This window comes from Neodiprion lecontei, chromosome 7 (assembly GCF_021901455.1).
Source record: "Neodiprion lecontei isolate iyNeoLeco1 chromosome 7, iyNeoLeco1.1, whole genome shotgun sequence".
In the NCBI taxonomy this organism is placed as follows: domain Eukaryota; kingdom Metazoa; phylum Arthropoda; class Insecta; order Hymenoptera; family Diprionidae; genus Neodiprion; species Neodiprion lecontei.
In genome coordinates this window covers 25039647-25061844 of record NC_060266.1, presented here as the reverse complement: position 1 = coordinate 25061844, position 22198 = coordinate 25039647, and the positions used below count along the sequence as shown (strand labels likewise).

General features: G+C 41.9%; 2 protein-coding genes across 11 annotated transcripts in view; both read left to right on the top strand.

Moving 5' to 3' along the window:
* The window catches only part of LOC107223992, a 59880-nt gene extending 46206 nt beyond the window's left edge, over positions 1–13674 (top strand). For all 4 annotated transcript variants that reach the window (XM_046745562.1, XM_046745560.1, XM_015663887.2 and 1 more), the window contains 2 exons: positions 2029–2132; positions 9280–13674. In XM_046745562.1, the coding sequence (XP_046601518.1) occupies positions 2029–2132; positions 9280–10332 (1157 nt within the window). In that variant the 3' untranslated portion in view covers positions 10333–13674. The remainder of the gene's footprint in view (positions 1–2028; positions 2133–9279) is intronic.
* A 6734-nt stretch (positions 13675–20408) lies between these two features.
* Positions 20409–22198, top strand: part of LOC107228072 (calcium uptake protein 3, mitochondrial) — a 38763-nt gene continuing 36973 nt past the window's right edge. For all 7 annotated transcript variants that reach the window (XM_046745566.1, XM_046745565.1, XM_046745563.1 and 4 more), the window contains exon 1: positions 20409–20643. In XM_046745566.1, coding sequence (XP_046601522.1) covers positions 20434–20643 — 210 coding nt within the window. In that variant the 5' untranslated portion in view covers positions 20409–20433. The remainder of the gene's footprint in view (positions 20644–22198) is intronic.

Here is a 22198-nt window from a genome sequence, read left to right as displayed (position 1 = left end):
TTAATCGCTTTCTGGATTATCGCGATTATCGAAAGATTTTCCCTGCCCCGGTTAACGTTTATAATCGGATCACGATCGATCAGCTGCAACGAGATGTGCAGGAGTGATGAATATACGGTAAAGTGCGGGTAATTGCGGCGTGGAACGTTCAGCGCGAAATTCAACCTTCTTCTAATCTCACCGTGAAATCTAACCTCTCTTTCTCTCCTCGATCGACGACAGCAATCAATTACGATGCCAAACCTATAATTCCCGCTTGTGTATTATTTGCGAAAATTGCTGCGGTGGAAACGCGTGATCCTATATCGCGATTTGCTGGGATCCGAATTTAAGGTCGATCCCGATGTTGCCTGCGGATACCCGAGTCGAAATTTAACGCCTACATTTCAGAGTACCAAGGTTCGTGGAAATTTACTTTCAAGGAAACTCCAAGTCGTAATAATTTAAGTACCGAATCGTACTTTGACGCCCTCGGTTTGAGACGATTGAACCCATTTTCACGCTATTCCTCAAATTTCGGCCATTTTTATCGTCAAATCAGGGTCTGATTTGCTCTAAATCAAAATTAAACGTCTCAGCTTCGCGGATTTTCTTCTCCTTGGATTTACTCGCCTCTCGACCACATTCACTCCTCACCCACGACAGGCGCATGTGCGGTGTAACTGCGTGACGTACGGGGTGTTTGAAATTTATCTCGACTCAATTAGTGCGCCGGGTCGAGGCTGCGGCGGTTCGTTAGCTCTGTTAACCCTAAACGCGCTTTAGAGATCGTTACTCCAGAGTCTCGTTGTGGTCCAGAGCTAGTTTGTTCGTTACATACCGACGGCGGATGGATAGATCCTGCTTTGTTTTTAAATTGAGTGGACTAAAGGAGCTCAGAGGTGGAGAAGAGCAAAGGTGGCGCAACTTCTGTCGGAAGGAGTTTCTATTATAGGTACACGTATACACGCCGGCTTCGGCGTTACGCGGCTACGACTTCAAACGTTGAACCGCTGCCGACGACGCGCCGGCGTCGACGTCCCATTCACAAAATTTCGTCACCGTGGTTCATCGATCATTTGATTTCCCGCATTTCTTCGGACCGGACTCTCATCAGGCTCGAGAGGCGCTCGGAGGTGGTCCGCACTCGTTTACTCGGTAGGAGAAGGAACGACGAAACGGAGCAAAAATGAAACGACACATCCGTCATCGTGGATCGAAAATCGGGCGGCTACGCCTTATACGTAAAATTCACGCCGCGTATTTCACCGCCTTCCAAACTTCGCCCGGAGAAGATGATTATACAACAACGTCGTTTGTCAAATTTTCTCCGCAGTCGTCACGCGTCCATGAGAGATTTTTAGACACGTTGAAAGATGCAAGTCGCGAGTGTAGGAAGAGGAGGAGAAACAACGATCCGTGGCCCGGGGAACAAATTGTCACAGTGGGGATGTGAACTACAATGTATTTTAACATCGTTTTCGTCTTACACTTTTATTCCCCTCCTCATCCTACCTCTCCTCTCTTCGTATTCTTCTTCTTCTTATTCTCATTCTACTCGTCTTGGGTGTGCCCACGTCGTAGTTTTATTCCCCTTGGTGGATATATTTTCCCTCGAGATAGAATAAGAAGAAGGCCAAGACGAAGGCGAAGTCGAAGTCGAAGAAGAAGAAGAAGAAGAAGAAGTGCCGCGACGAATAACCGTAGAGCTCGGAGCGTCTCTAATAGCGGTTAGTGGCGCATATACCGAGGACCGGGTAAGGAGATGCTAATGTTATTCAGCCTTGAGATTTAAAAAAATTGTCGGTGGAGTTAATTTTTGAGATCTAATCACAGATAAGGAAGGTGCATCGACGAACGGCTCTCCGTTTCTCTCTCTCTCTCTCTCTCTCTCTCTCCCGGAGATCACGGAGCGCGTGTAACAAGCCGCGGAATCGAGTCCACCGCAGGGTTATTTAAAAGCAGCTTCTCTCTACTCCTCGGAAACATCCAGCGCCAACTGTTCCGTCATCTCGATGTTAATTGTCGTTTGTCTTTACTTGGTTACAGCCATACTTCAGAGGGCGTCGGTCGCCAAGGGACTCCTCAGAATTCAGGGAGTCGCCACGTGCTTGTTTCTCTGCATGGACTCCTGCGGCATTCTCTATGGATCGGTAAGCCCAACACTTTATTACACACCATCTTGTCTGGCCGTCCAAACTCCCGCACTTTTACGCAACACAACGAATCCTAGATTTCATCCTCGTCGCGGAACTGCAACGATCTTTCGATAATAATTAATCCTTTCGTCGACGCCCAATATCAAGAGTTTGAAATTCTCTACTACCAGGACTGTCGGACTTGACGTATAAATATTTATTCACCGTACCGTCACTTTTATCGTACCTCGTCCTTTTCGTATTCCGTTCGCTAAGCAAAAAGAAACACGCGGCTCTGTTCGCCTCGTGTTATGTGTATTTACGGTTGCGGTCCATCGAGATCGAGGATCAGAATCCGGGTGACAGATAAGATCATCCACTTCTTCTTCTTCTTCTTCTTCTTCGTCTTCTGTTCTCCGTCTTTGTCTCGCTATTTCGTTCCTTTCGTTTGTATAGGAAAAAGAAACGCGACATTAACGGATGATTATCTTAAATACTTAATTTGTACGCCAAAGTTATAGTAGCTGCAGTTTCTCGGGCTCGCGTCTTCAAAGGCGGCGGTTTGTCGAGCAAACGGTCCCGCATAGGGAATTCCGGCACCGGAATCGTGGCTGTGCGGTATATCAACGAAACGGTGAAAAATTGCATATCTTTAAAAGGTCGAGATACCAGAGCAGATTAAACGCACCGAACTTCCTTAATTGACCCTCGTGCGCAGTGCCGAGAAGGACGTGGAACGGAGACGAGCTGATTATAATCCGAAAAACGGCGAGGCTCGATTTCTCTTCTCACAAATCGGCGATTAATATTAATCAGCCACGCTTCGGTGCAACGAAATGGAGAAGAAGAAGAAGAAGAGGAGGATGAGGAGGAGGAGGAGGAAAGAAAGGACAGATTGAATAATCCTTTTTTCCTTTTGGCGACAAGATATCCTCCTGGTAAAAGTCCCGGCTAATCGTATATGTAGACGATTCTCATCTACGGGACAAAGTCACGGTTGTTCACGGGTTGGTTTCCCGCTTTAATTGGCTGTCCAGCTATCGGTCCGCCTAACCTCTCATAAATAGAGCCGAGACCCTCTCTCTCTCTCTCTCGCTCTCTGAGGCTTCCTTGGGCTCGGAAGGATCCTCTTGACGTCTTCCTTTATTTCGGGTGTGCAATTCATCCCAACTCAAACTTCAACCACCCGGTTACCCGAGTCGAAATTTAGCGCCTACTGTAAAGGAGCTCCTACGTAGGACTTCAAGGTAGTAAAGTCGGTTCTGTTTTAATGCAATACAAGGCCCGACTTTGACGATAAAAATGTCCGAAATTTACCGATTCACCAAGCTTAGGATCAAAGTAGAGTATGTTTGGGACCTCCTTTAACCTCCGGAGGTTGGGTTAAACCTGGTTGCTTGAAACGAACCGCGGTAGGCGCTAAAGTTCGACTCGGGTAAAGAGTCCGGCTCACGGTGAGTCGCGAAGCGACGAACAAACTCGGGGACGGTTGTTCATTGGCATGTGAAGCACCTCCTCGTGGGTACCTACGTGGAAAAACCGAGAGCGAGCGAGAGGTAACTTAAACCGATGACACCGACACAAATATTATGATGCATGGATCGTTGCGCTTGGCCTTTGGCCGTATACTAGCTCCCTAACTACGGTGGGCGGAATCGGAATGCCCCTAAATAATCCTCACTGCTGCAAGGACGGGCCACAGATCCTGACGACCGGAGACCCCAACCATTTTTCTTGGGTTCTCAAACGTTTTTTTTTGGTACCCTTCAAGTCCATGTTCCGTAGTCGGAAGAGGATCCTCGCAATCAATTCACGGCTGCGGAGATTCGGTTAAATTTTTCCCGCTGCGTATTTGCGAAGCATTGGAAATTAAGAACACCCGATCGTCCATCGTCTTGGGTGAAAATGCAAGGAATTCGAATCTCCCGCGACGGTGTGACAAACCGGCCAAGAACCACTGAGGATATAACCGATGAAGCTTAGTGCAGCGTCTTCATTTCGGGATGAAATAATATCCCAGAAAACGCGCGAAGGGGAAAAAAAAACGAAAAAAAAACGAAAAAAAAAACTCGATATATTGTCCCGTTGAATCGGATTTTTATCGTTGCCCGTCGTGCAAGTCCGTGTTGTGAAGATGATGGAAAGAGAAGAAAAAAGCGGCAAATCCAAAAGCTCGTATAATCGTCTAGTTTCTTTTTATCTCTTATTTTCGTTTTCTTTATTTTTTCATCTTTTACTCTCCTTTCCGGGACTTGGATGAGAAAAAAAAAAACAAAAAAAAAAAAAACAACGTTTGGAAAATTCTCAACTCCGAGTACCTCGGAGTAATTCGAAGTCGTCGCTTATTCGAAGACGAACTAGCTGACAAACTTGAGGTGGCGGACGGAAATAGATCGTCAAAGCACACCGGCGAGCGATCTGCGTCCGGGATAATTCTGAAATTTTTGCGTCCTCTCTTTTTCTCCCAATTGTTTTTTATGTTTTTTTTTTTTTTTTTTGCTCCGTTACGCCTCGTCTCTGGACCGTCGGCTTCTTTCGGACTGTATAATAATGCGCGGTAACGAGGTTCGGCTTGGACGTTATACCGTTAAAATTTGTTCGCATACGAGCCAAAAGTTTTACGAGCCGTTCTTTTATCGCGCCTCTTGTTACGCCCGAGCACTTCCCTTTTGCACCGTCAAAATTTACAACGGTCCTACGAAGCGCCGACGAGTTTATTGCAACACGTTTGATCCATCATCGTTTGTACGAGAGTAAATCGCGTGATCGGATCACCTCGGTTATTGCGTTATTTATCGGTAATTATCACGCGACGTCGATGCGGTGAAATCGGGGTTTCGCCACGCGATTTTTATTTTATTTTTTTTTGTACTCTCCCGCACGACGAAAGAAGAAGAAGAAGAAGAAGTAACTCGGGGTGTTCGACCGGTTTCGTCGCTATTTCAGTGTACTCGGGCATTTCATTCCGCGGTTTGGGGACGGAGCTATAAACGTGTAAGTCGTCAGGTATATTGGCACCGACGGACATTCCTAGGTCGCTGCATATAGATGCGCGAACACTGCAGACTCTCCGAGTCGAAATTCAGCGCTTACGTTTGACCCTACCAAGGTTCGTGCAAACCTACTTTCAAGGAAACTGAATCTAGAAATCCTACGTTCACCCTCTAAGTCATAAAAATTAAAGTACCAAATCCTACTTTGAATTTTCACGCTATTCGATCTGCAGCTCCTCGTATATGGATATATTATGACAGCGACATTCGAGCGTTCACGATTATTAATCCAAGGGCTGTTTCGACGTGATTTCGATAAAATTTAAAAATTAAGTGTCCCATTTCAACCGTATTCATTCAACGTTCTTGCGAATACAAGTCGCGGTTTTTAACTCCTTGGAATTCTCACTCAAAAAGTCGCCGGTTATGTGATTTGAATATCGGTCCAAAGACTCACCGTTCGTATTCTTTCCGTCGGCGATATTTCTTGTCTTTTACGAAACTTTGGTAACGAAGAGAACAGCGAGAAGAAGGGTAAGTCATTTCTCACATCTCGCTGAAAAGAACTCTCAGAATTCGGTGCAGGAATATTCGGCTTTGTTTGCCTGCGCTCAGACGTCGAATACCCAAATTACACGTGAGAAGAAACACGTTCGCTTCATTTTTTGCCACATGCTCGACTCGCGCTCTTGCGAACAATTTCTTAACGGAGATTTTCTGACGGTTTTATGGTCGCTCATTAGCGTAGGAACGCACATTTTTTCCAGATACTTGAAAAGCACCGTGCAAATTACGATCCTCTACGTTAATCAATAAGTATCGAATTGTCGAATGAGGTTTGCCGAAGTGAATTTCGGAATCTCGACATCCTAACGTCTTTGTTGCAGAAAATTTGTTCTCGATGTGATCTAATAATTTTTTGCGAATATGTTCGTTAACCACGCGATGTTGAAGTTCAGGTTTGAATTTGAAAGATCAAAATCGAACAATCTGCGATCTCTTTTACTATTCTTCATCCGTACAAGTGGTACTTTATTTATACGTACAGTGTCACTTAGAGAGGCTATTTACTCGTTGAAATGACGAACCGCTTTTGACCTGAAATCAGCTTGTAATCGTTTGGAATCGCTTGGCACCACTTCGAATTCGTTCGTAATGATTTCGAAACGGTTTGAAATAATTTTAAAATTGTTTTCAACTTCTTGAAATCAGTCTAAACCGATTTGCAATGATTTTGAAAGTGCTTGAAACGACTTTGAGCCAGTTAGAAATCGTTTGTTTGTCACTTGATCTGTAAGTGAGAATGACCTCGACCTAGCATATCTGATTCATGATTCAAGTTCCTGCATTCGACGTTCAATTTTTTTTCCAAACCTCCGAGTATTATTGGCAAGTATTCTTACCACCCGTTTGATATAAATTTTTTGTATATTTGGACAACTTTTCAACATATTTAATTTACACAAGTTATAAGTTTTGGGTTCGCTGATAAGGAATCTGAAATCGGATTTCAAAAATTCTAGTTGGCGAATCGAATCAGCGACTCCAAAAATCCGTGTATAAAGTCTTTGGCCGTATTCGATGAAATTTGATATTATCTTGCGCGATGTTGAATCAGCCATCGTGAATTTGTGAAATCCGATTTCAGATTCCTAATCAGCGACCCCAAAAATCGTGGAATATTATCTTGTTAGAAACTTAGACCAAGTCCAATAATCCACGACTCGAATGGCTAAACGTTACGCACGTAAGACATCTCTTATCGTTTGGCCGATTGGATTGACTTTGGCCGATCGAATGGACGATCGTCGTAGCGTAATCGTAATACGTACAAAACGTGAATTACGCGGACCTGCAGCAGCCGGGCAGTTACGAGTTAGGCGGTGCTGCGGCTCGAACGCAGGAAGACGTTCATTAGAGAATCCCCCCGGCTGGCTCGGAGATATATCGCAAGGGTGAAGGATTGGCCCACGCGGATCCATCGCCCGGTTCTTCCGCGGCGCGGAAATTTTATTCACTTTAAATTTAAAAGTGAGAGCGCACGAGGGAGGAGTGACTGACTTGACCTTTCGAGGCGCGGAACCTTTTCGCCGAAATTTAACTCCAGTCTCCTCTCTCTCCAGTCAGCCTTTCTTTACCGTGGATCGTAAATTTTCGACCTGTCAAAATAACCGACGTTTGTTGTTGTAACCCGGTCTCCGTTTCGAATGGTGCGGTTATTTTTTCATAGGATCGAAGATTTACCGCCGTTCTGTACGGACGAGGAATTCCCACAGGGTCATTGTCGGCGTAATTTAACATCGACGAAAATAACAGGTTGATATTCTCACTTTGTTGCAATGCAACGTTTAAACTTTCGATCGGGAGCTAGAAACACTCGCGATCGATTCGGACGAACTTTGAGTAACCATTTTTTTTTCAAGAAATGAAACAAACACGTTTTCAAACTCCTCGACTTACAGACCGCGAGTGATTTTTGGTATCGTTAACGAACCGCGGGGAAAATTTAGTAACGAAAACTTATCCACGACTGGTTGTCGTTGGGAGTAATAAAAGGAGGAAAAAGAATAAGAACAAGCATCGCAAGCATGAGTTAGTGAAACGTCTCGCTTTGACTCCCCCGCCCGGGTTTGAGGCTCGTTAAAGGACCGAAACGACGCGAGATAAATCTCGAGATCTCAGATCGGACTTTGATAATTTCCAACAACGTTATAATAGGACAAGTTTTATTGGCGCCTCCAGCGTAATGATTAACGGGAGAGTTTCTGGGCTCGGTTGTGACGCGTATAAATAGGTCAAGACCAAAGTCCTTCGCTATCTTCGCCTTTTTCGTTCCTTCTTTCCCCGATATTCGCAAACGGTCCGGCGATATTTAACACTCGATTAAAAATAATTATCGCCTTCCGAATTCCATAACAACGACGGGGGGGTTCGAATAAACGAGTTTCGAAACTTGGAATGGAACGGAGCTAATTTAGCACCGGCAATTATGTTCCTCGGTGTTATACGACTGCAGCATCCACCGGTTTTCTTCTCTCTCTCTCTCTCTCTCTCTTTACCTCAGAGCTCTCTGCCCGCGTCGTCGTTTCTATATATAATCAAAGATTCTCTCGGACTGACTCACTCGACAGCGGGCGGCAAGCCCTTGCGGAAAAAGTACGTCCGGTCCCTAAGTCTGCCGGCTCTTCCGGATTCCGTAACGACGTTTATTCGTCACGCAGAGGCGTTTTTTTATTTTCATACTTTTCGCACCCTCTCGGAAGGGAGGAAATTATCGCCCATCGCTGCAGGTTTCTTCAATCATTCGATATCGACACCTTCGATGTACGCGTATTCAGTTTGGTACGTGATTTAAGAACTTTCCGAACCACTCGAGACTCGGCTGATGGATATCAAGGGTCCGTTGCCAATTATTTCCCATCCCTCTCTCACCGAGATTAATCCGTATACCTCCCACTGCGGCGATTCGACGAAGTCGCGTGAGCCTCTTTGATAATTCTCTGCACATCTCTTTGGCTAAAAGTTTAACCCGGTATCCTTCTTCTACCGGCTCAGGGTTTGTTGCACCTTTTAGAATTATCTCGTTATAACGTTTACGTACGTCGAGATTTTTATTCACGTTTCTTAAACCGAAGATCCGTTAATGGCAAGTTTCGTATTTGATAAGGGAATGAAACTTTTAAAATACAAGATTCCGAAAATTCAAGCTACGACCGAGCAAAGTTCCAAAAATTCAAATATACTCGCACGGCGTGGACAACTCAACGAGTGGGTGTAAAAAATGGGAAAAACCGAAAATCAGAATCAGAATCAGATCGTGAAATTTCACCGAAAACAGAAAATCTCGGATCATTCGGAATTTCGACGTTTCATATTTGAAAATTTTCTCACCATAGGACTTTCGTAAGTTTGGACCATCCGAAACTCCGACGTTTCGTCAAAGTTTGATATCTTCGTTTCGAGTCGGTCGAAACTCTGTCCCGTCCAAAGTCGTCGAATCGACTCGGAGGCACGAGTCACGGTACAAAGACGAGAAGCACGTATCGGAATTGGAATAACCGTCCGACGAGACCCTCGCGATCGAATCCACCTTGCTTTTCCTTTCCGGCCGACCATCAATTAGCACACTGACATGATGACCCTTCGCTGTTTGTTTTTCAAAATTCCAGCGCGACTACACGGAGGACTGTGTATTCAACGAGACCCTGGAGCATCACAACTACAACACGTACAGCTCGGTGCGTTGGTCCACGGCTCGCAAGACTCTCTACCTCGGTATGAAGCAGGACGGACAGCCGCGAAAGGTCCAGACAAAGGGGCACGATTCGCTGGGTCGTCTTTCGATGTACGCCAAGGTTCTGACGTCAGCGGTACCGCAGGACCGAGTCGAGGCTTTGCAGTCGCGTTTGCTCGGCGCTCGCCACAGCGTGCGGCATCATCATCGCGGCAGGCAAAAATCCATCTGCCCTGTGTCGAACGTCCCTCAGGAACGCGACGGACGGGACAAGTTCCGGTGCCGTAAAAGAAAGAAGCGGAAGAAGCGTCGACGACGTTGTCGGGCCGGCGAGTCGCCCTTGACCGACAATTGCGACGCCCGGGAACCCGGCGTCGAGACGCAGTCGAAACGATCCTGCGAGGGCGCCGCCGTCGAGGAGGCTTGCAGGCGAGAGGCGCTCGAGGCTCCCTCGAAGAAACGGAAGTCGCGGATGGGGGAGCAAACCGGGCCGAAAAAACCGAGGCGCAAAAAGAACGCGGGACCGTCTATGGGCCCGAAGAGAAACGGCGGGATTTCCGGCAGGCGGAAGCCCGCCTCGAGGACTACCCGGACTCTGGGATCCTCCCCGGCGATGACGTCGCCGTTGTCCCGGCTCAGGCTCGCACCCTCGACCGAGTCCTCGGCCGAAATTCTCCGACCACCGAAACCCGCGGCAGCCTCCCTTTCCGCCGTTTCCGTTGCCGCTACCAGCCTCGCCTCGACCCTGACGCTCACCCTGACCTCCACCACCGCCACAGCCCTCGGAATAGCCGGCGTCGATGACGCGATCAAGTCGGAGGAGATCGGGGACTCGGATTATATAAAGACCGAGACCCTCGTCGACGGGAACGGGTTCGAGGACGAGGATGCGGAGGACGAGGAGCGCGAGGAAGACGAGGAGAAACCCGGGAGGGGGGACGTTTTTGAAAAAACGGAATCAGAGAGTACGGAGAGACTGGCGATGTGAGATATTTTCAGACTGCTGCTCCTTGTTCTTTTTTTCACTCTCTCTCTCTCTCTCTCTTTTATTCGAGACTATTGGATAATTAGGTACACCGTACTGCGATATGTCGTTTCTTTCTTCGATTACCTTTATTTTCTTTTTTCTTCCTTCTCTCATTCGATCGTTTTTTATAAGATGGTGATGTATCGTTAGGTATCATTACTCTATATAATATATCTACATGGTATTTTTGCAAATGTCGCCAAAACGTGTTATACACGTTTTCGTCCTGTATCCCCAGTGCGATTTAACTATAAATATATCGTTGCACGATGATCATCGATGCGTAACGTGTGGGTACGTATTTATAATATCTTTATATTGTACGATATGATACTTATTTTATATATATATATATATATTTGTGACGAAGCTCTTTATACCTGGATCATCATGATAATAGTAATAATTATACGACGAATTGTAACGGTCAAGGAAAGAAAGAAGAAAAAAAAAAGATCTTACAATAATAAGAAACCAGTGTCGAAACATGCGGTAATAAATTATAAAAAGCGTATCAGATTATTATTTGAGTATTGTTATACGATCTATATTTTTTGTTTCTTTTTTTTTTTTTTTTTCTCTATCTGATAAACGGCTCTCAAGTCGATGAGAGAGATGCAAGTGCGCTTCGCAGAGACAATAATGCCAAAACGAATCTATAGTGATATGATCATTTTCATTATTCATCCAAGATTTCAACACTCACATTTATTGTAATACACACTTACACATATTATATATTTAACACGATCGCGCCTACGTTACGGTCTCTTTACAATTCGTCCGATCCGTTATCTTTACCTCTGTATTAATGAAATTGCAGTATACGCGTGCTGGAATTAGTTTTTAGCCACGAAAGTGATGATGAAAAATTGTCGATGAAAATAGAAGGGGGAAAATTTTACTCGTTCTATCGTTGCGTTGTTATTGAAATATGATTGTTTTCTGATTTTTGAAACGATCCTAACGTACGGTGCGTCATAATTAATTATACAATGTACATTTGAAAACGACAATATTCACGCATACGTATACATACCTATTCATTCGCCATAAAGTATGTCTAGTGTAATAATAAATAATAATATTAATAATAATAGTAATAATAATAATAATAATAATAATAACGTCTTAGTAAACGGCTAGAAGAATAATTAATTAAAAAAAAAAAATAAAATAAACGAATAAATAACAAGTCGAGAAACAAATTCTAATTGCGAAATATCGACGATGTAGCGGTAAGAATAGAAACAAAAAGAAAAATGAAGAAAAAAAAAAAAAAAAGAACCACTGCCTATTTATTTGTCTGTTTTTTAGTCTGTCTTATAACGTAAATAATACTATTATAATTGTATAATGTACGGTTAAACGACGAGTTGATATATACGTAAATTGTATAATCATCATCGTGCATAAAAAATTGCGGAAACGAATTCTTCACTTTTCTGCACACCTACCTATCTATATCATTATATTATTGTAATGATGAAATTTGTCGATTAGGAGGAGAAACGAATAGTTGAGTAAATCGATTGAATATTGAATAAATAAACTATCAATTAAAAGAATGAAGTATTTCCATTAGTTTCTAGTTTAGGGATACGTAGTATGAGAAACGAAACGATAGAAGAAAAAGAAGAGAAAACAATTTGGAAATAATAAAAAAATAAATTAGAAAAAAAAACAAAAAAACTCAAACCTGTCATTTCAACAATCCACGTCGCTTCGGCGAATTAGGTATATTATACGAAACAGATCGGGCCTCTTTTCAAACTTGAACAGATTTTTATCGTCTTTGTATCGTATACTTTTGTGCAGAGGCAAAAAAGGATAGACAAACAAGATTTAAAAAAAAAAAAAAAAACCAAAAAATCAACGACTCACACGAATTACAGAACTTTATCTCTTGGTATAAATATTGAAACGCAAAACCGATCTGTATAATTTAACCGTTGTGTCGCGGATCCAGGACCTTGATAATAATCTGAGAAAACATAGGTAGGTACATGTATGTTTAAAAAAAAAAAAAAAAAAAAAAAACATACCATCAACGAAATAACAACCTGCTAATTTGATAGCCTATTTATTGATGAAAAATATCAAGAAGAAAGGGCGGCGGGGGGGGGGGGGGGGGGGGGACAAGAAACGAAAAATGATGGAAGAAAAAAAGAAAATGAAATAAAAAAAAATTCAACGATTACTATTTATTACAAACAATTCACCACATTCGTATACATATGTACGCATATGTATATAATGTACACGTGTGAATGAATATACATAATATCATACATCATATATATATATTATGAAATAAAAATTATGTTCACATTTCGTACCTATGTATGTATAACGTCAAATGAATCGACTCGCATGTTTGTGTGACTGTGTGTGCGCGTGCGTGTAGAATGATTAATTAATAAACAATGTTCGTGTATCAAAGTTTTAAGTACACGAGCGTGTGTGTGTGTAAAAATTATCAAGCCGTACTTTTGAAGTTACACTTACAAAGTAATGAAATTTCTTAATAATCTCTCGTCGCAATTGAAGAGTTTGTAAACAGATTTTAAATTATCGTTATAAACGAACGAGGCGGGAGGGAAAAGAAAAAGGAAGAGGAAAAAAAAAAAAAAAGAAACCACGAAACCGCGTCACAATAATCAATTAGTCCGTCGTATTTCTGGCACTGTTTCTCCTCTCGTAAATTTCCACTGTATTACAACTCTCGACCGGTTCGGTTCGGCTCGTAGTATTTAATCATACGTTAATATCTATAGTAAAATATTGTTTGCCACCGCGTGAATGATATAATATGCGTAAATGTGTTTGTATATGTACGTATATGCGGGAATGTGTTTAACTAGTTGATAAAAGACAACCGTCATGTATTAGTGCGCGTAGACGGTACTGTTTAAGAAGCTGCGAAAAAATATTCCGGATAAAAAGAATCGATAAGAAAGAAGAAGGAACAGGAAGAAAAAAAAAAAAAAAGCAAGAAAGAAAACGCAGATCGGAAAACAAATATGCAACAAAATTGTGAACACAAAAATCAGTCGCGAATGTTTTTTTTTTTTTTTTTTGTCGTGTTATTGCGATTTTGGTTAAATTATTCCTTGACCTTTTTTGAAAACAATAGAAATTTTTCCCCTCTCTTCTCCATCTTCGAATCTCGCGGGAGAAAATTTCATTGAGAAGAAACGGTACAACAACGTACGTATTACGACTGCTCGGAAAACGCCTACGCGTACCTATATATATATAAAAGGAAAAACGAAAAAAAGAGAAAAAAAAAAAATCAAAGAAGGAAAGAAAGAAAGAAGGTCGAAAAAAGCGAGTTTAGCACTGGCGTTTCTTGACGCGCTATTGGATGTATATGTATACTCACACTTTGCAGACTGAAATTATAATATAATATACCTCCTATATCTTATATACATATGTAAGAAAACGGACAAGAAAAGGAAGAAGAATGTATGTGATGTTGGAAAAATTTGAGACGGTCAAAGTTGAAGAAAGGTGAAGGAATGAAATGAAGAAAAATTGAAAACACGAAAATACTTGCCACTTCTCGCTTACTGGGATTGACTGTTTTATCCTCGAAAAATCTCGATCCTAACTTCAATGCAATCTTAATAACGTTAACACCGAAATCTTCGTCCCGCCTTCCTCATCTTCCTCGTCTCGCGTACGTTACCCCCTGTTTTATATAATTAATCGAATCGCGAAAGTATAACGTGTACATACCTTGTCTACACACAAACGTACGTATGTATGTGTGCATATGGATAGATTGGTGCAATGATCAAAATAATGACCCTGTATTATCTCCCCCTCTCTATCTCTCTCTCTCTTTCTCTCTCTCTCTCTCTCTCTCTCTCTCTCTCTCTCTCTCTCTCGAACGATGGATCGATATACCTACGTATATACGAAAGTTATACGCTAATATTATTATTATTATTATTATTTATAATAATAATATCATCATCGTCATCATCATTATTATTGTAGGATATTGTAATTGTATTAGGTACATATTCTATACGTATAAGTATATACTTATACACATCGAAACTTGTATATGGATAATTTTTGAATTGCAAGAATGAAAAACAGTATACATGTTATGTTATTTGATCGACTTATATAATATATATATATATATAATTATATATATTAACAGAAATCCCTCTAATATGTAAAATGTAAAATAGTAATATACAGCGTCGGCGCTGCGGGGAAATTAATTAATTAATTAATTGCCTGTTTAGTTAATTAACCATTTAATTATAAAAAAAAACCGTCGCAATATAATATTATATTAATATACAATATACAAGTCTCCTTATATTAAAAGTATGATAAGTAGGTACGTGCAGATCGCCGTCATAATAATTTCTAGCAGTAATTAAAATTTAACCGATGAAAAAACAATAATTAAATTACTATCATCATTATTATTATTATTATTATTATTATTATTATCATCAAACGAGATATGATGAAAAAAAAAAAAAAAAAAAAAAAATTGAAAACTAAAATCAAACATTGACGAATTTATTTCAGCTCCTGTGAAAATCAAATTTCCGTCGTTTCTCCCCCGCCCTTGATTTTTTTTTTTTTTTCAATCAATAATTTTACAAAATACAATTCATGGACAGTGTTCCATAATAAATTAGTCAGAGTTTGGGAATTATATTCGATGTCGCCGTGGCAGCAAATTCCCCTCCAATCGGACATGGGACGTGAATAAAATAATGTACAATTGATACGATAATAAGTATACCGCTATGCGTGCAATACGCAGCGTGTTGAGTATACGTAGGTATAATATTATATACATATACACACACACGTGTACGTACATCGTCTGGCAAAAGTTCGCCTGGCCACGTTTCGCACGAACGGCCTTGCCTCGCGTCACCGCCACTGACGTCACCATTAGAAACGTCTACGTGACGGCGGCCATGTGCACCATCCGCGAATTATTTATAATGTGCAAACTTTGCCATACTTATACATTTACACTTGTCAGTACTACGCGTACGATGTATAGGTATGTAGATCAAGTCCTCGCTGCGGTAAGGTATGAGAAACCACAGTCCAACGATTTCTTCTACACGCGGGAGCTGAAAAGTAATTGACCAAATATTGCGACAAGTGTAACAAGGGGTAGAAACTTTAAGGCGTCTGACATATTTATACAATAACGTTACATGTATGCACGTATGTATGTATATGTATATATAAATTGTGCTAAAAGGCAGCAACTGCGGGTTCGAAAGAAAAGAAAAAAAAAAGTATGACGAGGGAATTGCAAATAGATTCTTATTCGTGATACGTCGCGAATTAATGTACCGGAATTTATTACCTCACCGTTACATGTGCCTCTGTGTTGTATAATAAGAAACTTGGGCGGACGGTATTTGAAGCAATTTTCATCCGATAACGTCTGATTCGCGATACCGAGCGTGAGATGCAGGAATGATGTTACCGTGTAACGAACGAATTACATCGGCGTTATCAGCGTCAATTGATAAGGCTGCGTTTTCCTGTTGCGTCACATCTTCAATATGTGCCGGACGAGCGGTAATTTGCTAAAAGTTTTCGCTTATCGCGCTTCGCTGCGGCATAACAAACACGTAACGTGAATATGTAAATACGTATCGTACAATATACAACATGTGCACTGCAGTTCTCAGAGAGAGGCTTTTTATGAATGAAAAATACGCCTGCACGCTCCGCTCGCTCAATTTCCGACCGTTTGCGGCACGGGATCATCGATCACTCCTTGATCGTCGTTCGTAGCTGAATCGGATATTTTTTTTTTTTTTTTTTTCTCTCACACGTCGGTAAGTACGACGCCCGGCGTACCGACGCGACGCTCTCGGAGCTCAAACATATCACACATCGCGAGCTGATATCAGCGGATAGACGAGTCGTTGACCCCGGAGCGATTCATTGTCATTCGAATATATAGGTATAACGATTACACGCCGAACAGGCGGAACTATGTTACGCGTCGTATCGCGCACGGAGTGAATTCCCGACGCGTCGTCTGCTGAATTTTTACGCGCAAGTTATTTTTATCGGTTCTTACCTGCTAATTTTATTCGATCGCAAACAGCTAGTGTCCAAATTTTAGTATTGAAAATTTGCGGCCGTTCGTCGCACCGGCAAACAGTTCCTGACGGATTAAAGCGCGCATGCGCGCCAAATTTCACCGGACGACGGACCGTGCGGTCGTTAGGAATTCGCTCTCGTATACCTACGTCACGAATCGTATATGAAATGCCTTTTCGCCGCATGCGAATCGGACTGACCCCGTCGAATTAATCCTTCGGCTCTTCGACCGTAGTAGCAAATAAGTTTCCAATTAATATTCATCAGGTTTGTAAGGCATAAATAAATATACTACACGACTTGACCGCGCGCTTGTTAGTTCTCACTGTAAAGCGATTTTATTCCAATTGCTTTGCACACCGCGTCGCGTGACAGCTGCGCTTTTTGACGACCCTTTCGCATCTTGTATTGTTCGGGGAGGGATTGAAATTCCGAATTTGAAAAGTTTCGAATGTACAAAATTCCGATTTTTTTTGTCGTAGCAAAAAATCCGAAACATTGAAATTCACCACTTTAATTTTATACTCTGTTTAGCATATTTTAATTTTCACAATTTTACTCTATCGAAACCTTATTCATCGAAATCTTGCATTTCGGAACTTTGAATCGTCGGCTTTCCGACCATTCGAAACTTTGTTGTTTCTCCAAAGTTTGATTTCTTTCCCTCAATTTTCGCCACAAATAATTTTCGTTTTCGAAACTTTGCAAATTCGAAACTTCAACCCCGCCCCAATAATTCTGCACGCGTTTATTATCGTTACACGCATCTTAAGAGACGCGATTGCGAAAGCTGTAATATGCGTGCGAACACGCATAACACAGAGAGCTTCGGCTTAAGCTGTACATAAAACCGCTTCTTATCGTTCGTGCGATCCGAATCTCGTCTTCTCTTAGCTGCGATATTTCTCACGTGAAAGTGTGATATAAACGGAATAGCTCGCTAGAACAATTCAATCGGCGTGTAAATTACGTGCAACACGTTGTGTCAATTTGCGAAAACATCTTCAATACGGGAGTACATCCAGCAAAGATTTGACTTTACGTACAATGTATAGACAAAGTAGATCTTAATAAATCGAAACGAGAAAGATCCAGATCGAGATATGAGAGACAGTCCTGGAAAGAGCCGCGCGATCTTGAACTCTCGCAACGTGTAAGAACTCCTATAAACTAGACTGGTCTATAAATTAATTTGGCGGGATTCCTTTGACGAGCTTAAGCGTGTACAATGATCTCTGTTGCAGCTGTGGAATGTCCGCGCATACATATATACATATACAACATATATATCTATGTATAAAGCGATTAAACGAAGTCAAACGGTTAATAAAAGTTCTTCCTTCTTTTCTACTCTCGACGTAATTTTGAATTTCCCGCGAGTATTTATTCCCACGCTTTTACATGCTTTATATTATCATTTTTTTTCTTTTTTTTTTTTTTTTAACTTTCAATCCAACGTTACACCGAAACTCTATATCACACGTCTATCCGGAATCATTCAACCTCCGAGAGGTATTATCGTACTTGTTTTATAACAGACACGTTTAGTAATAGCCTATACCTGCGGGTTATGCATCGACCTTACGGGTACCGACTACACGATCCATTTCTGTTAACAGGCTCGCGCCCCGCGGCGTAACCTTATATCGTATCCGTATCGCGCGTGAATGCAAAGATTTATTCGGTATTGTATTCAGATGAGACCGCGGAGTAAAAGAAAGAGAAAGAGAGCGGCGGGGGAGGGGGGGGGGGGGGAGAAGATAGATGGATAGAGAGAGAGTGAGAGAGAGGGAGAGAGAGCAGCGTCCCGGCTCGAGATGAAGCCGTTGATATAGGTCAACAATTCTGGGGAACGCGGGCTTATGCTCGATTAGGAGCTTTTCTTTTCTTATATTTCTTTTCCTTTCGTACACATTTCTTCGTTCTCTTGTACCACGTAATACATATATTCATATACCGTGCCGTATAACGCATTTCATACACTTATATATGTATATATATATATGTATATGCGTATCAGAATTCGGCTGCAGGGTCTTTGATCCGTTCGCGGGCTGCACTTTTTACCCATGCCCATCCCTCATAATAGTTTTTCTTTTTCACGATCCGTATTATACGTAACCAGCTCGAGTTTTGTACAACATTTTCAAACAGCTTATTATGTGTACCGCGTTGCGGCTAAGTGGGCGAGATAAGAAATGGGAGAAGACCGCCGTAAGAAGATGATGAAAAAGTACGGGTAAAAAAGAAAAGAAAAGAAAAAAAAAAAAAAAATAGTAAAGTAATAATGATGGTAATGAATAATGGTAAAAACTGACAAAAAGAAACTGGGTCAAAGGCGTAACACGTGGTTTGTGCACTATAACGGTCAATTTCTCCCGATGAGACGATTTAAAGAAAAAAACTTTTACCGCACTAGTGCCAGAGGCACGCAGGGCTCGTAACGCCGGCCCATCATGCCTCGCTTCACCCTGCGCGGGATGTTTGAAAGTTGTAAAAGTTACAAGACGCGGCCACGTGACGACAAAGTACAGACGTTACACAGAACCCTGCGTAGACATATATGAGACGTGTGTTAATACGCGTATGAGAGTGTGGAAGATTTAACTAGTCTCTTATATTTAATTGTGCTTTTATCAACCGAATGTATTAATTAATATACATACATGTATATGTGTACCTACGCGAGCGCCAGAACCACGCAGTAAAACGAAGTGTTTCACTTTCGTCATTAAATAAAACGCGTACTATGTATAATGAGGTGCAGGCTTGGGTTGAAATTCTAAAAATGGGCTTCGAAAAACAAATAGCCCGGCCAAAGGAAACCAAACTGTAAGTACGTGCGCACACCACCAATTTATTATCCGTCCCTCTGTTTACCACCGAAAATTCCACCTCCGCATGCGCCAATATGAAAATAAAATAAAAATACAGGGTGTCCAGCGTCAATCATATGTCAAATTCACTGACATTTCCCTGGACTCGTTTCAACCTAATTTTACTAACACACTCGCTTTTTTTTTCAATGCAAATTAGTTAAAAATTAGACGTCAGATGTCTCCGTCGTAAGTTAAAATATTGTCCAATTTGTCTTTAAGTTCAATTTTGCTGAAACCCAATCAGCAAGTGTATCAATAAACACGCCGATATTAACAAACTCTTTCGAAACATTATGGTAGAAACAGCAATCTAAGAGTACTGACTGTTTTTAGTGCGTGGTTATATTTTTCATAAATTTTACACAGCCCTCAATATTCATCAGTTTATAAATTCTTAAAATTGCTGTACAATTTTATAAACTTCATAAAATCATACACCAGTGCGGAAGAAAATACAAAAATTAGACGGATCAATACTTGAAATGGCAGGTACATCGAAATTTCAAACATGCGAGAATAAAATAACGAAAGACGAATTGTTCGTAATTTTTATTTTCGTTTAATCCCACTTTCACATATTTGAAATTTCGACATGTCTGCCATTCGGCTCAAAGTATTGACTCTTCCAAGTTTTGACATCCACCCATTTCCCTGACACTCCTAAAAAGTGATATGAAATCTCGGAGTCCCCCGAAGTCATCGCTGTATTACATCATCATCATCGTAGTCGTCATCGTCGTCATCTTCGGTCGTTGCGCGACGCGTACCAGCGGTGTGAAGTCATCCAGAGTTGACTCTGTACATATAATACGAATACCGAGCCGAAGCGCAGTTGTGACAACCCAACCAACTACGGTTATCGACTAGTAAGTATCAAGAACGAATCTAGGATTTACGAAGCCGCGTAAACGTCCGTTGTCCGCTGTATACGCAAATAGCCGAGGCAGGCAGGTAGTCAGAAGAGAGTTTATATTTGAACACGTCGCGTCGTCTGCTTCGGAAGCCGAGAGTTTAGCCGAGAGATGCGCGCGCCTCGAACCGGCGGCGCAGTGCGTCGTTCAACATGGCGGCTCTCGCTTCTCTGTCATTTCGCTCCGCTCTGTTTTCTCGTTCTTTTCTCCGCGCCGGTCGGGATTTCAGCTCCAGGCAGGGACCACGGACGTCCAGAAGCCTCAGGGCCACCCTGGGACTCGCCTTGGGAAGCGTCGTCGCCGTTTACGTGGCCGATCAGCACCTCAAACGCAACCCGGTCCATGCCCTCAAGCTGCGGAAGGTAAGAAGTCCCGTCTACGCTTTAAACTAACCTAACCTAACCTAACCTAGCCCAAGTTAACCTAACCTAACATAGTCCGAGAATCGCCCGCCGCGATTGTCATTTGTTTGTTTACCGCCTTCCTGCCCTTTGATATACGGCGGCGATTTGCGAGTTTTGTCCATGTTGAGTCACGCCGGTCTTGCTGAGTAACTCGAATGTACTCGACTTTGAAACTCGAATATAATGCTAATGTGGAGACCGCAGCGATAACGACGCGGTTGGTGTTTCATCCTTTCTGAATGCCGTAAGAAAATGTGTGTGTAAATTCCTGTACTTATTAACGAGGCTGAAGTTTGTAACGTTACCGTGTATCGAAAGGTTGAGAAAAAACACTGATACGTATTTACGGTTTACGAAATTTCAGGTAATCCTCTCAAGTTGCAAAATAACTACATACAATAACTTTAATAACTTGGGGCATGAAGCAACATTCTTCTTCGTTTACGTTGTTATTCGAACGTGCTTGCAACGAGTATTGCCGTAACAAATTTCCTCCAACTATTTTCCACACTTTGTACTATTTCAAATCACCCATTCGTGCGTTAAAAACTAGACAAAGATTCACGGTCCGTGTCTATCGTCGCACAAACCGCAATTCGAACGGCATATTGCTTGTAGAATGATCCGAATTCAAGATGCGTCTCGTTGCAAGTACGCATACATATTCGTACACATATCCGAAGGATTATTCACAGCTCGGTGCAAACACAGTCTTGTGTAAATATAAGAGGAAATCCGGAGGGGGGAAGTTTTAACGTAAAACAGACGTCAGAGATGCAGAGGCAACAACTCAAAGTACGGGTGGGAGGATTTGTAAAAGGGGCGCATAACACAAACCCCGTATAGGATAGTATACCTATAATGTTTTGTCTAGAGTCCGTTAACTCGTACGGTTTTGTTGTTTTTTCCTTCTCTTCTCTTCTCTTCTCTTTTCTTTTCTTTTCATTTTCATCTCGTCATCAGCAACAGGTCCTTGTTCTCGCGCCTTGCCGAAGACCGTACAGCACTGAAAAGCATTAATTAAATTTTATCTGAATTTAATAAAACAAACGCGCCGTCGTCGAGGGATTTAGGGGTCCTTCCACCAAGCGTATAATCTGACCCCTTGATCCAAGTACCTGTTGTCCCAGGTACGTATTTAGCTCCCCCGAACCACCTTGTACGCGGCACTGTTTATGTATTTACGAGTATTCGACTCGATTCGAGATATGAGATCGTCCTTTTTTTTTCTTTTTTTTTTTTTACACACGTCTATATATTTATTTCCCTCTTAAATGTCGTCAGTTTTATTCGTGTATTTTGATACAATGAGCGCGTCGTCGTCGGCGGTGAACGAGACCTTAACTCTTCTCTTTTCTTCTCCTTTTTCTTAAACATCGAAATACTAAACTACGTCGTAGTCGCTATACGTTTTGTGTAGCGTTGAGAGCTTACAAGGAAATTGATTGTGCAGGCGAGGGGTGAAAGCTCTGACCCCCGATCAAAGCGAAAATCTAACGGCAATAAAACCGGA